General features: G+C 39.8%; 1 protein-coding gene across 2 annotated transcripts in view; it reads right to left on the bottom strand.

Moving 5' to 3' along the window:
* PRKD1 (protein kinase D1) overlaps window positions 1-14923 on the bottom strand; it is a 299918-nt gene that overhangs the window by 15153 nt on the left and 269842 nt on the right. For both annotated transcript variants that reach the window (XM_077820323.1, XM_077820324.1), the window contains 5 exons: window positions 14341-14413; window positions 12458-12564; window positions 11007-11168; window positions 9819-9917; window positions 7470-7737 (listed from right to left, as the gene is read on the bottom strand). In XM_077820323.1, the coding sequence (XP_077676449.1) occupies window positions 7470-7737; window positions 9819-9917; window positions 11007-11168; window positions 12458-12564; window positions 14341-14413 (709 nt within the window). The remainder of the gene's footprint in view (window positions 1-7469; window positions 7738-9818; window positions 9918-11006; window positions 11169-12457; window positions 12565-14340; window positions 14414-14923) is intronic.

Consider the following 14923-nt stretch of genomic DNA (forward strand, 5'->3'; position numbering starts at 1 on the left):
TAAATCACATGTCCATTCTAGTTATTGTTCCTTGGAACAAACAAGCCTGTTATCAGCATTTTTGCAGTCTGCTCCTTTGGCTTGCTTTCTGGCCCTGGTTACTAGATCAGTAACCACAATAGCATTCTGAAAGGGTTACACTTTTCCATTCATTCTGCTCAGAGTGATGTCAAATATTGTGTGTGTGTAGTCAATCTATGAAATGGGGACAATGATATTCTTATATTCCTCTATAAGGCACTCTGAAATCAAGGGTCACAAATGCTATGAAACAGAAAGGTGATATTATTATATAATGCTGGTTTATGTATTGAGATTTTCAAAATCAGAAATGCCCCCTTGAAAGCTCTAGTCACTTTTTCATATATCAGTTAAAAGTTTAAAACAACTTAAAACAAGAAAAGAAAGTACTGACACTTTCTAAAGCCAAAAAGAAGAAAAGGAAAGTCCCAACAAAGCCACACAATACTCTCCAGCACACTATATTATTATTACTGCCATGTTTGTGTCTGGTTCTGCCCGCCTTAACGTATTACTCAATAAAATGTAAATTGACATTTTGGGAAACAGCCTTCAGAATTATATTTACAGCATCCTTTTGAAAATGTACACATTACAAAATTTCCTAAGAACTGCACACAGTACAATAATGACCAAAAAATCCAATCTACAAGTTTTATTGCTTTGTATCATTAGCTGTTTTATAAACCTGCTGTAATTGTAACCCAAGTTATGTCTTTAGGAATATAAAATTGTTAACTAAACATAGTAACATAAGGTTGGGGTGGGGAAGAAGCTGGTAGATTATATGAAAGAACTGTTACATTCTAACGGGCTTCCAAAACTGAACAATTCTCTCCAGAAACTTGGTAAACAATTCTAACGTAAGGTGCTTTACCACCAAGCGGCTGCATTTTCTCCACCTCTGATTTTGTGTATTGTAATAATAACCTGTCTTCATGAAAAGTATCTTTCAAAAAGCTAAGTATATATATTAGTCTTAGGGTTTGCCTACTCCTGAAATTTGTTGTGGGTGAACTCAAATTATTTCATGTTAAAGTGCCCTGTGTCCACAAAGGTGGTGGTTTGGTTCATTATTTATTTATTTATTTATGTAGGCAAATCACACATTAACTTCACTTTGAAGCTGGCTGCTGTTCAATGCCTTTAAATTCTGGCATATAATGGAAGTAATCTGGGGTACTGTGGTGATGTAATTTCTTTGGTAATCTTGTACAAAAACAGATTTAATAATGCCTTTCAACATCTCATCTTGCTATCTACTGGCAACCTTTTGTTTATATCTTCTGTCTTCAGTTACTGGCAAGCCAGCCTCAGATAATCTCTGAATTGCTCCAGGTTTCATCTGACAAGGTGCAGGTTTAATTCAGGTTTATCTTGGGAATTTTACTAGCTACAGAATGCACTTGGTTATACCACAGAATTCTCTTCTAGCTATGGATCTCCATTGGACCTGGAAGCCATTTTCAATGATCTCCTTACTTAGTTCCAACTTGAACCTCTCAGACCTAAATTAATATGACCTAAAAGGGCTTCTCACCTGACCATAGACTACAAGAACTAACTTCTTTGGGGTCAATTAAGGGTATGTCTACAATGCAAACAAACAACAATAAACAAACCCTGCAACAGTAAGTCTCAGGCTTGTGCACAATGTTCTCCGGTGCTAAAAATAGGTGTGTAGGCATTTCTGCTCAGGCTAGAGCTTAGGCTCTGAAACCGACCTCTGCCAGGCTTCAGAGCCAGAACTCCAGTCCAAGCAGGAACACCTAAGAGGTTAGTTTTAGTACTGCAGTGCGAGCATGAGTCTGTAGACTTGGGCCCTGAAACGCACTGCTGCAACCTTTTTTTGGGGGGGGGGGAAGCAGGGGCCCACTGTAGACATACCCTAAGAAAGTAAATATACTCTCAGGTCTCTCCCCCTTTGTCCAAGAAAACATTTTATCCAGCATGTTTTCATTTTCTCTGCAGTGTTTGTTTAGGTGCACAGGCATATAGTGTACCATGTCAGAAGGCAGTGCATGCTTCATTAGGCTATATGATTTTCTTACATCATGCACTTATCCTAGTCCCAAGATTTCTAATCTAAACTCCATCAGGTACCTTCAGAGCTGCTGAAATTTGTATTTTTTAAAAAATGTTCTTTAATAATTTCCTCACAAAAAGTTCCTTTTTTATGTGTTGAAAGTAATTAACTTTTTCAATGTCAAACCATTTTCATAACATTTTAATAAAAATAAAATATATTAAAATAATGAAAATTTTTAAAAAATTAAAAATGAGTCTGAATATTTCAAAATAACGGAAACCCTTCAGACAGGTTTTTATTTTTTGTCCAGCTATAGTATGTTTCACCTATCACTGTAATATCGAGAATATAATCAAGACAAGAATTGCCCCCAAAATGGATAGCATGCATTGTTTTTTGAACATACTGAAGTTAATGGGTAGTGTTTAGATTTGAGAGTTTTGTTTAGTCCATTTTAGAGATAAAATTCAGCTTGCAAAATTTGGAGTTGCATTCAGATTCCAATTCCCTGCCTGAATTTCAACAAATTCAGGTTGTTATGACTGGGGATTTTGGTTCAGTTCATCTCCAGAACAGGCTAACTGATCAAACAATTAAGTAACTGTAAATATATAAAACAACCACAATGTGTAAGCAATTTTTAAAATAAATGATCTTTAGAATTAATTGTTAAAATGTATGGTAGTTTCCCGCCCCCCCTTTTATATATGACAAGCTCAGACTCTCCATTCTGCAGTATTATATCTGATGACTCTCCTAACTAAAGCTTCAGAGTAGCAGCCGTGTTAGTCTGTATTCGCAAAAAGAAAAGGAGTACTTATGGCACCTTAGAGACTAACAAATTTATTTGAGCATAAGCTCACTTCATTGGATGCTTTCAGTGGAAAATACAGTGGGGAGATTTATATACACAGAGAACATGAAACAAAGGGTGTTACCATACACACTGTAACAAGAGTGATCACGTAAGGTGAGCTATTACTAGCAGGAGAGCGGGGGCGGGGCGGGGGAACCTTTTGTCATCATAATCAAGGTGGGCCATTTCCAGCAGTTGACAAGAACGTCTGAGAAACAGGTGTGTGTGTGTGTGGGGGGGGGGAATAAACATGGGGAAATAGTTTTACTTTGTGACCCATCCACTGCCAGTCTCTATGCAAGCCTAAGTTAATTGTATCCAGTTTGCAAATTAATTCCAGTTCAGCAGTCTTTCGTTGGAGTCTGTTTTTGAAGTTTTTTTGTTGAAGAATTGCCACTTTTAGGTCTGTAATCGAGTGACCAAAGAGACTGTCGTCCTTCAGGATAGGTTGCAGATCCTAGCCATCACCATCATCTCCCAACTAAAACCTCTCCAATGCATCATCAAGGATCTACAACCTATCCTGAAGGACGACCCATCACTCTCACAGATCTTGGGAGACGGGCCAGTCCTTGCTTACAGACAGCCCCCCAACCTGAAGCAAATACTCACCAGCAACCACACACCACACAACAGAACCACTAACCCAGGAACCTATCCTTGCAACAAAGCCCATTGCCAACTGTGTCCACATATCTATTCACCATCATAGGGCCTAATCACATCAGCCACATTATCAGAGACTCGTTCACCTGCACATATACCAATGTGCTATATGCCATCATGTGTCAGCAATGCCCCTCTGCCATGTACATTGGCCAAACTGGACAGTCTCTATGTAAAAGAATAAATGGACACAAATCAGACGTCAAGAATTATAACATTCAAAAACCAGTCGGAGAACACTTCAATCTCTCTGGTCACTCGATTAGAGACCTGAAAGTGACAATTCTTCAACAAAAAAACTTTAAAAACAGACTCCAATGAGAGACTGCTGAATTGGAATTAATTTGCAAACTGGATACAATTAATTTAGGCTTGAATAGAGATGGGGAGTGGATGTGTCATTATACAAAGTAAAACTATTTCCCCATGTTTATTCCCTCCCCTCCACGCCCCCCCCCCCATTCCTCAGACGTTCTTATCAACTTCTGGAAATGGCCCACCTTGATTATCACTACAAAAGGTTCCTCCCCCACCCAGCTCTCCTGCTTTAATAGCTCACCTTAAGAAGGCCAATGGCATTTTGGGAGGTATAAGTAGGGGCATTGCCAGCAGATCGAGTGATGTGATCGTTCCCCTCTATTCGACATTGGTGAGGCCTCATCTGGAGTACTGTGTCCAGTTTTGGGCCCCACACTACAAGAAGGATGTGGAAAAATTGGAAAGAGTCCAGCACAGGGCAACAAAAATGATTAGGGGACTGGAACACATGACTTATGAGGAGAGGCTGAGGGAACTGGGATTGTTTAGTCTGCGGAAGAGAAGAATGAGGGGGGATTTGATAGCTGCTTTCAACTACCTGAAAGGGGGTTCCAAAGAGGATGGATCTAGACTGTTCTCAGTGGTAGCTGATAACAGAACAAGGAGTAATGGTCTCAAGTTGCAGTGGGGGAGGTTTAGGTTGGATATTAGGAAAAACTTTTTCACTAGGAGGGTGGTGAAACACTGGAGTGTGTTACCGAGGGAGGTGGTAGAACCGTCTTCCTTAGATATTTTTAAGGTCAGGCTTGATAAAGCTCTGGCTGGGATGATTTAGTTGGGGATTGGTCCTGCTTTGAGCAGGGGGTTGGACTAGATGACCTCCTGAGGTCCCTTCCAACCCTGATATTCTATGATTCTATGATCACTCTCGTTACAGTGTGTATGGTAACACCCTTTGTTTCATGTTCTCTATGTATATAAATCTCCCCACTGTATTTTCCACTGAATGCATCCGATGAAGTGAGCTGTAGCTCATGAAAGCTTATGCTCAAATAAATTTGTTCGTCTCTAAGGTGCCACAAGTCCTCCTTTTCTTCTAACTAAAGCTGTGACTCTGGAAAGGGTAGAGATAACAGCACAGCAGGTGGGTTTTCCATAGATGCTTCTACAGAATCTTCAGCTGTGAATGTAGAGACTGATCTTCTGTCTGCTGTAGTAGGGACTTGTAGGAGACAATTTCCTGCTGCCTCTTCTGTGTTGATTGCTGTCTGCTTATCTCTCTAATGCCAGGTAAAGCATCCTGCACAACACTCAGATTCAATCAGAATGCATAATATAAAAAGTTGTGGAGGTTTTTGGTGGTTTTCTGTGTGTACTTTTCTAGAATTACAGCATTTTTAACTTTTTTTTCAGTTGATCTTATCAAACTTTATTCTGCCAGTGTAAATACAATATCAGACATAACTCATTCATTTACCTAGCACCTTTCATCCAAGAGTCTCAAGGCACTCTATAAACAATTAATTAGGCCTAAAAGCACTTCTATGAGGGAGGTATTATTATATATGTTTTAAATGTGTCAGTGGTGGCACAGAGAAGTTAGTTAATTTGCCCGAAGTCACATAATGAATCAGAGACAGCAATAAAAGTCAGAACTCCTGATTCCAAGTCTCTGTTTTAACAACTAGAGGAACACTCCCCAGGATATTTTAAATGCCACTCCTTTAACTCTCCCTGGTATATATTGTCATATATAGTTAAATTAGGATTGTATTATTTCTATTGATTTTTTTTTTGTTTTGCTTAAACATTCATCAAATAAGTTTAGAAAAAGAAATATTTTTGGATGTGGGGGTTGAGAGAGAAGTAAGATAGAACAACTAATGTTTAAAAATGGAAACTCAACTTGGCTGAGGAAATCCATTACACACAAACACTCTGTGGTGAAGTCATGCAGCCATCATCTGAAGGCAGCTAGTTTCAGTCAGCCCTGTTTGGTTAGGCCTGGTTCAGAGACTTCACTAGTCTTGGTTGTTGATCTCCCTAGAGACATCCAAGGTCAGTTATCCATATTGATTCTTTTATATTTAACAGCAGTCTTTGATACCATTTACTAGTGCCACACTTCTACTTGCTAAGTCTTTCCCTCCACAGTCTCTCCTGTGGCGCTGTTTTCATGTTCTGCTTCTGAAAACCAATCTGTTTGTGACTCCCTCTGCTCTGTAATTGTTTAATTCCCCCTTTACCTCACCTACAGAGGGGGTGGCATGATACATAAGCAATCTGTAGATGAGAAGTGGGTTGTAGAGATAGGTGGGGATGGAAGAGGAGGATGTGCAGAGGCAGGTAGGTGCAGCATCAGGGAGACAGAGCAATTTCAAATCAGGGAAAGTGATCATTTCACACAAACAGCCGAGAGCAGTCTCCAGTTGCATTTATGGTTTGGTAGCAGTGGCATGTGGTAGCTAGGGGAGTAAGCAGTATTTAGCTTACAGAGGCATGATACCCTGGAGGTAGGGTCACCACCTATCCAGCTTTTCCCAGGATCATCCTTTTTTTGAGGCGGTTGTCCCAGGAAATCTGTAAGTCTTCCTGGGACAATAAGAATTCCAGTTTTTGTCAGTTGCGTAATATACCATTCACCACAAATTTGATCAAAGCTGAAGCCATGGAAGGGAGGGTTAAGGAGCTCAATACGAAAAGGGGAAGGGTCACTTTGTGCCTAGCCCTGACAGCCCATGCTTCCAACAGAAACGCAAATACGGTTGCCTCCCCTTGCCCCAATGCCTTGGCCTGGCTGCACAATCCTGCTCCCCCTATCCAGGTGGCAGCTGCTGGCTATCTCGACTCTGACCGTTCCCACAGCATAACCACAACACCTCCAACTTAAGAACTGGGCTTGGCCAGGCCAATAGAGGGAGAAGGAGCCTGACTTATTGAGAAAGCAGAGACCACAAAGTAAAGGCTCCATGATGGATGTTCTGTTTTTTTGTACTTCAGAGGTGGCAACCCTACCTGGAGGAACTATGAGCAGTGAGAGCAGCAGATAAGGCAAGAAAAGAATGCACTCCAACTTGCTGCTCACACACCCAGCATCTCTAAAACGTCCTTCCTGCCTGAACTTTGGGTGTCCAAGGGTCAGAAGTCACTCCGGTTTCTCCAATACAACATGTAGCTCAACGTGCTCTTTTAATCCTTATAGTGCCTGAAGAATTAAGGAACATGCACATAACTGTGCCCCTAACTCAAGGCCCTCTTGCCCAGCCTTTGTCTAACACTGCACCGCCCCCACCCTTCATCCCTCCCCCCCCACACTATTTCACCACAGGGCAGACAGTGCAGGAGGTACAGAAAATTAAATCCTGTGGAGACTCAAGAAAAATTCTCATTGCATCACATTATTATTTCCATAACAAAAAGCTCTGCACTGAGAACACAGAAGTTCATTGTAATTTAACAATGTTCCTCACAGTAGAAGGCCTAACAGGACTGATGTTTTAAAAAATCTGAATGATACTTGATTTGATTTGTAATTTTAATCTCTTTTTGTCACTTGTCAAATGGAGATAAACCCAATATAAGGCACTATAGTTATACTGCATAGGCACGCAGATTCTAGAATCAAAAATGGGATATTACCTTCATGAGAGATTTCCTTCCAGGGATTTGGTGGGTACATGAAAGCAGCATTCTGGATTTGGTCATGAATGTCTTCATCTTCATTGAATGGAAATGTACCACTAAGGCTCACATAAATAATGACACCCACAGACCACATATCCAAAGACCTATTATAGCCTTTGTTTCTCAGCACTTCTGGAGCAAGGTAGGCTGGTGTGCCCACTACTGAGCGCCTGAATGACTTCTCTCCAATGATTCGGGCAAAGCCAAAGTCACAAAGTTTTACCTGTTTGAACAAAGTGTTATAGTAAAATCAACAGAAATAACATTTTAATTTTGTTTTACTCTCTGCCTACTTCAGATTCTTTTGTAATTCATTGCTGGAGCTCAGGGGTGAGCTGTCTTTGTCCTGTCTCTCCATAGGCACCTCTTTCAAGTAGCAGGCCTATTCATGCACTTCTCTCAGAGGGGAATCACACAATTCAACCCACTGTTAGCCTTGATGAACAGTTTCTCATCTGTGCTTTCCTCAGCAGGTTCAAGGAACTGTGACCAGTTGGTACATGCAGTGACACCAGATAGGTTGTTCAAAAGAAAAAAAAAAAGTATTTATTTATCCATAGGAACATAACAAGGAGAGAGAAAAGGATTAAAACAATAAAAGCCTAAATACGTAAATGCTAAGCCTAACATTTCCTTCAGTTAGATAGGCCAGATATAGTCTTGGTATTTCCCTGCTCTCCTGAGGACCAAGCTACAGTCTGCTCTTCTGCAGACCCGTGTCTCCCTGTCTCTTCAGAGGCTCAGCTTTTAATCACTTTCAAGCTCCTTGTTTAAGAGTTCCTATCTGAAAGCCCCTGGGTGTTTCAAAATGGGATCACACCCCAGGGGCCCAGTCAGATTCCCAATTCCACATTACTGTAAGCAAACTTCAAAGGAATTATAACCTCCACTATCCATTTCAGTACCAGCAACTGGGGATATCAACAGCCATTTATTTTGTTTCCTGCCAACTAAAGCTAAGACTGATTTGACCCTTAGATACCCTTTACCCTGAATTGCTATGACCAGCAGACCCACAGATGTCTCTCTCTATATAAAAAAGTTCATGAAATTAATACAGATATTTCCCACGTTCTTCACAATCATGGACCTAATTTTCAGACAGATAGGTGTGTGATTATTGTGGCTGTGTGTGCAAATGACCAATTAGCATGGCCAAACTATCCATTTGCATGTGTAAAACACCTGAATTGCATGCTAATATTGTACAAATTAGATATCCAGTTGTCTGCAAGTTTCTGCACACAAAGTGACATGGCTGATTTTTTGAAAATCAGGTAAAATATTACTGCAAAAAAACAAATAAAAAAAACCCCTAAAGCCCAAGATTTTCATAAGTAACTTGTGATTTTGGATGTATCTAGTTGGGTACCCATCAACAGATGCACCCAAAATCACAGGTCACTTTTGAAAATCCTGGTCCATACAAATAACCATAGCTAAAGCAACAATTTAGTAATGGGTATTTTTAGTAAAAGTCATGGACAGGTCAAGGGCAATACATAAAAATTCATGGGTTATGACCTGTCCATGACTTTTACTAAAAACACCCATTACCAAATCTTAAGGGGCTTGCTGCTGGGGAGCACTGGGGCTGCTGCTGGGGGAGGGGGGAAGAGGGACATCTGGAGGAGCCGCTTCTGGGGGAAAAGATGGGGGGTTGCTGCTGGGGAGGGTGGGGGTGTCTGGCGAGCTGGTGCTGGGGGACAGTCGCCCTGGGGGGATGGGTGTATTTGGGGGGGGCAGGGCCAGCCACGGCACCAGCTGCCAGGGGCTGTTGGCAGCTGCTGCACCGGCCACCCAGGCACTCCTGCCAGGGGCCACTGGCAGCGGCTGCACTGGCTGTCCGGGAACCGCCGCCGGGGGCTGCTTGCAGAGGCTACACTGGTCACCTGGGGACTGCGGCTCAGGCAGTCCCTGGGGCCAGCCGCACCAGGTGCTGCTCAGGTGGTCCCCAGAGCTAGCTGCCTGGGTATGCCTGAGCAGCAGCCAGTGCGGCTGGGCCTGGGGCCACTCCAGCAGCGGACGGTGCAGGTGGATGTGCGGCCGTCGGAGCAGCTGGCTGCAGAGCCGCTCCAACAGGCTCCCCCGGGGCCACCTGAGCAGCTGGCACCAGAGCCAGCTGCCTGGGCGGCTCTAGGGTCAGCCACACTGGCTCCCACAGAAGTCACGGAAAGTCATGGAATCAGTGACTTCTGCAACCTCCATGACAAACACGGAGCCCTAACCATAGCTAATATGATCTAACGTTGGGGCTTCTTAATATACATTGATGTTTATATAGAGAGAGTATGTTCTACTTGCCTGTGGGAAAGGATCGGCTGATGCTAGCAGTACATTTTCTGGCTTGAGATCACAATGAACAATATTTTTAAAGTGAAGATGCCTCAAGGCAACAAGGATCTATGAAGAAATACATAATCATTAACATTCAGTTTAGAATTTCATTCTCTCTATTTATTTTTAATTTCAATAGGATTCTGACAGCAATTACAATAAACAGAGGATCATTGGTTACACTTCAGTGTTTCTTAGAGAAATACACAATCAAATAGAAATATAAATTTTACTAAACTTTCAAAAAATGGAATTGCTAAAAAATTCTATTATCATCACTGGCTATTATTTAGAGTGCCTGAAAGTGTTCTAAATGCTTTACGACATGAAATAAGGTAGCTTCTTGTCCCAAACAGTTTACATTCTAAATGAACACACAATTCACAAATTTTCACAAAATTCCTTTCCTTCAATTCTGGAGTCCTACTTTCTCCCCCAGTGAAATTTTGGGACTCCAAAAATGCTTCATGGTTTTGCTTGCAAAGCTCTGCTGTTCAAGCTCTACATTTTATACTTTTCAAAATGTGCATTCAAAGTTTTCACAGCATAGGAGTCTTTTGGCGGGGGGAGAAAGGAGAATTATAGCTTGTGGAAAGATAGGGAGGCACACCTGGATCCACAGAGGAACTTAGGCATTACAGTGGTAAACATGCCTTTAGCCCAATGGTTAGGGTGCTCAACTGGTATATGGGAGACACTAGTTCAATTCCCCTCTCTGTCTATTGAGTACAAGGGATTTGAACATGTGAGTGCCCTAATAACTGCAGTAAAGAGAGTCCTTCTCATTCTGTCTCTGATCCAATTAATATTTAATTACAGTGGAACAGCTTCAACAAGAGAGGCAGAGAGCCCTGTATCACAATATACCGTAGTCCAGTGGTTAGAATGTTCACCTGAGTGGCAGGGAACCTCTATTCAAATCTCCCCACCACACTAACTGCCTTGTGTGGATATTAGGCATACTGAGAGCATGCCTACTGGATCGGGCCCTGTGGGGATGATAGGCAGGGCATATGAAGGTATCAATACAGGCCTTAATAATATAATACCAGGTTTAAAAAAATTACTGGTGTAAATTATGACAACGGAAAATGTAGCAAATAATTATAACGCTTGATGTTAAATACCTTTCTGGCTCTACAATTAGGTTCTTACCTGGGTAATTAAAAACTTTGTTATTCGTTCTGGCAATCTGCCTTTTTCACTTGACAAGATCATCTCCAACATGTCTCCATGGAGCTTTTCCATAACAACGAACACTCTTTCCGGTGTCTCAAACATACACTCCAGATTTACTACTCCAGGATGATGAAGGTTCTGTTAAAGATAAATATAGCAATTGAATCAAATGAGTTTTTCCCAGTACTGTAGTGAGCTCTATTTCTATATAGCTGTTCAGACTTCTGTTCAGACTTCAGGTCCCATATACCCTGGCCACCAGTCCAGGCTCAAATGGTTTAAACAGTTTTGTCTGGTAAGTATGGGCCAAGCATAAAAGTTGTAGAGACTGTTTTCTTGGTGAGGTAGCATTAGTAGCAACATCAGTAAGGGCAAATTTAAAACCAGTTCAGCAAACATGGTATTTTTCCCAGTGTGCATGAGGCTTCAAAATTACAATTTTTTTTCCCTAATATTTAGTATCATAAGGGTTACAAGTAAAATATCTTTGAGTTCTATACAGATTGCACCATTTTATTAAAAATAGAGAGTTGAACATTTTAGGCATGATTTCAAGATCTACAATTTTTTCTCACACATATGTGCAAACTTTCAACTCACATTTTATGACCATAAAATGGTAATTAGGTTTTAATTAATGCCCCATCACGCACATACTAGTTTCTATGGTAGCCTATCAGAACGTATGGTCTCTAAGCCCATTTCATATTATTTTAAAAGTAACTGTGGTATAATTTTAAAACCCATTGCTCTATGTAGTGAACCAACAGATAAGACAGTATTTCTGTGAAAAAGTTTTTAAGATTTTGAATGGTAATTCAGAAGGGCCTGTTTAAAAGAAAACGTATAGTGTATTCTAGGGCATGCAATGTGCAGAAGACCAATGCTGCAACAGCTCAATCTGTCCTATGGGGAGGAGACCTCCAGTGCGGAAGGGTAAAACTAAAAACAAAACCAAATAATCAAAAAGCTAGCTCTGTGCCTGGGAGTTGTGAAACTTTTACTGATGGTGTTCTGTGAGCCAGAAAAAACACATGACTTTACGATTCCAAGTGCAGACATTTATCTATTGGGATCAAATGACAGAGGTACAGTTACTACTCATCAATAAAAAGCACATTGACTGGCCAGCTCACAATAATAAACATCTGCAGCATTTAATTATATCCCAGTAAATTTTTTCTGTGCTCTTTATATGGATGCTGATTAGTCAAGCCAATAATATTTTGGGAAGAAGAATTATTTAAAGCAGTTGTTTTCAAATCTTTCTCAAAAAGAAGCATCACTTAACACATTTAAAATCTTTATCCAGGACTTCACTACACCATTCAAACGAAATTAGCTATCACCCAGATTGGATCATGAATTTTACATCACGATAAGTGAAGTTAAAACAGTAAATAAATGGTAATAAAATAAAAAAATACCTGTAAAATTGCAACTTCATTACGAAGTTGGCTTTCTTGTTTGGTTGGAAATCTTAGTTTGTCAATGATTTTAATTGCAACATCTCTTCCTGTTTTGCGATGTTTTCCTGCACATTATTAAAAAATACACCAATTAGCATGATTAGAGATGATAAGCATTTGATTTTTTAGATCTCATCTTCACGGTATTTTATAAGGGCAAAAATCAAGCATTTTCAGGAGAAGGCTTGCAATGAGTAGAATTGTATAAGGCATTAGAGGTTTTCTTCTGTTTTATTTTTTAAGCATATGAGCATTTCTTATGTTAAATAAATCATCATTTGACAAAGCTGCTCAAACACGATATTAATTTGGGCTATACTCAAGAAAAAAGAAAAGAACCTTAATAATTCAACCATATGATTTTCAGACTACGGGCTCAAAGCTGCAAGATTCTGAACACTATGACCCCAACCCAGCAAAGCATTTGAGTAGTTCCATTGAAACTACTCACATGCTTAAATGCTTTAATGGATCATCACCTTGCAGGATTAACTCCTGAGTATTTTACATGTGATTCACAAATAGAATCTTATTATCTCAAAAATATGAACACACTTCATTGAAAAGCGTTCCAAATTAGCTAATGTGCACATTGTTTATTTCTCACAGTGCTAAATCCAAATGAGGTAATTTTTTGATAAAGTCTGAAAGATAAACAGGAAATACAATTTTATGAGATTGATCCAGCTCCATTCCTAAGCATGAACCTGTATCACCGCATTTACGATTAAGTTGCCCTATACTAAAAACTCCCTTTCCTTTCTCTCCGTCGACATGACATTCAGGCCATTACTAGAACCAACTTTCCGATTATGTCTTAATGTCTGTTTTCCAGAGGAAAAGTCATACTGTAATATATTTGTGACACAGTGTTTCTATTTTCTTCTTGCTTGACAAAAACAATTATTTCCCCACCCTTCTGATATTAGTTTAAATGAAAATAATTTCCCATACCATGGAGTTGCAGGAGCAGCTCCTTATTTAATTGTTATAGTCTAATGAAAGGATTTTGTAAAAATAGCAATGACACAGTATGAAGCATTCACATTTTACAAGCAAAAAGGTTATTTTCCCCCTCTGACAGCCCTGTGAACTCAAGTCAGAATCTTCAAGTCAAGCTATGTTCTTTCTGGCTTATACACTATTGCCAGAAAAAGATTCTGCAATTCAAATTCAGTGAACAAATTCTGTTCATGATTTGCAAGCCAGAAAAGAATCCTATTTACTCTCCTCTAGCTACATTCGCTCTGCAGTGCTGACAAAAGTAAAACACAATAAAAACTTACATTTGTCATTAAGGTCAGCAGATATGACTGAATAAAAACAGGGAATTTGAGTAAACACATTCTGATTTTACATAAAAACCAGTACTTTCCATCTAAAATTCGGCATGTTTTGTCTCTTGCCAGAGGATTTTTTCCCCAAAGTTGAAGTGGATCAGAAGAGTCATTCATGAGATATGTGACTTTTAAAAAAATAGTATTTCTCTTTCAAAAAAGGCATGATTTTTTTGTGTTCCATCTCATTCAAGAGACTTGTGTCTATGAACTTCAGGTTTACTGTGTTCACTAAGCCTTATGGAGAATTTGTGCGTAATATCTGTCCTGGGTAAAGAAATGAAGCTGCCAATTACAAGCAGAATCAAAATAAAGTAACATTGTCAAATAAAGCTAAATAAAATATGTTTAGTTTCTTAGTATGAAACATATTAAACAGACAGCTACTTTCCTGAATGTTACAGATTCATTTAAAAATCCAAATATCCTGAATGTTTAGGAAATGTTACCTGGCATCGAGACTTGTTTTTTTATATCAAAAACATATTAAACAATTGGTCCTACCTCCATAAACAATTCCAAATTGTCCCGATCCCAGCACTTCATCTGGGAAGATTTGGTATACTGTACTAATATCCTGTTGGTATGAATATAATGCATATTAAGCACTGAGATATGAAAATAAAGTCTTCTTTTGAAATATTTTTCAAATGGGAACTACCATATTTTTAGAATATCACATTTTAATGACACATTAGAATAATGGAGAGTCTTGGGGCATCCAGATGGATTTTCTAAAGCAAACAACTGTGATGGCAGCGGGGAGTGCAGTAACCGTAAACTAGACAATATTGGCCCCTCAGTTTTTATGAGTGGGTAGAGGTGCAGAATTTAGAGGCTCCTTTTTTACTTTTTCCAAGCCCACAGCCAGAGAGAATAGTGTCAACAAGTTGTGAGTCTGAGAAAACCTAATAACTTTGGGCTTCAGATTCTTTAAACTTCTTCCCCAGCTGAGAGATGTGCAGAAAGAAAAGAGCTTCTCTCGATATTAGGGTATTCAGTGAACTCCCTCTATCAATTCCTGGTGCCTAATTGCAGGGTAGAGTAAGACAGTTGGCAGATTCACCACCTGGGGCAAACCAAATAA

Source organism: Eretmochelys imbricata, chromosome 6, assembly GCF_965152235.1.
Source record: "Eretmochelys imbricata isolate rEreImb1 chromosome 6, rEreImb1.hap1, whole genome shotgun sequence".
In the NCBI taxonomy this organism is placed as follows: Eukaryota; Metazoa; Chordata; order Testudines; family Cheloniidae; genus Eretmochelys; species Eretmochelys imbricata.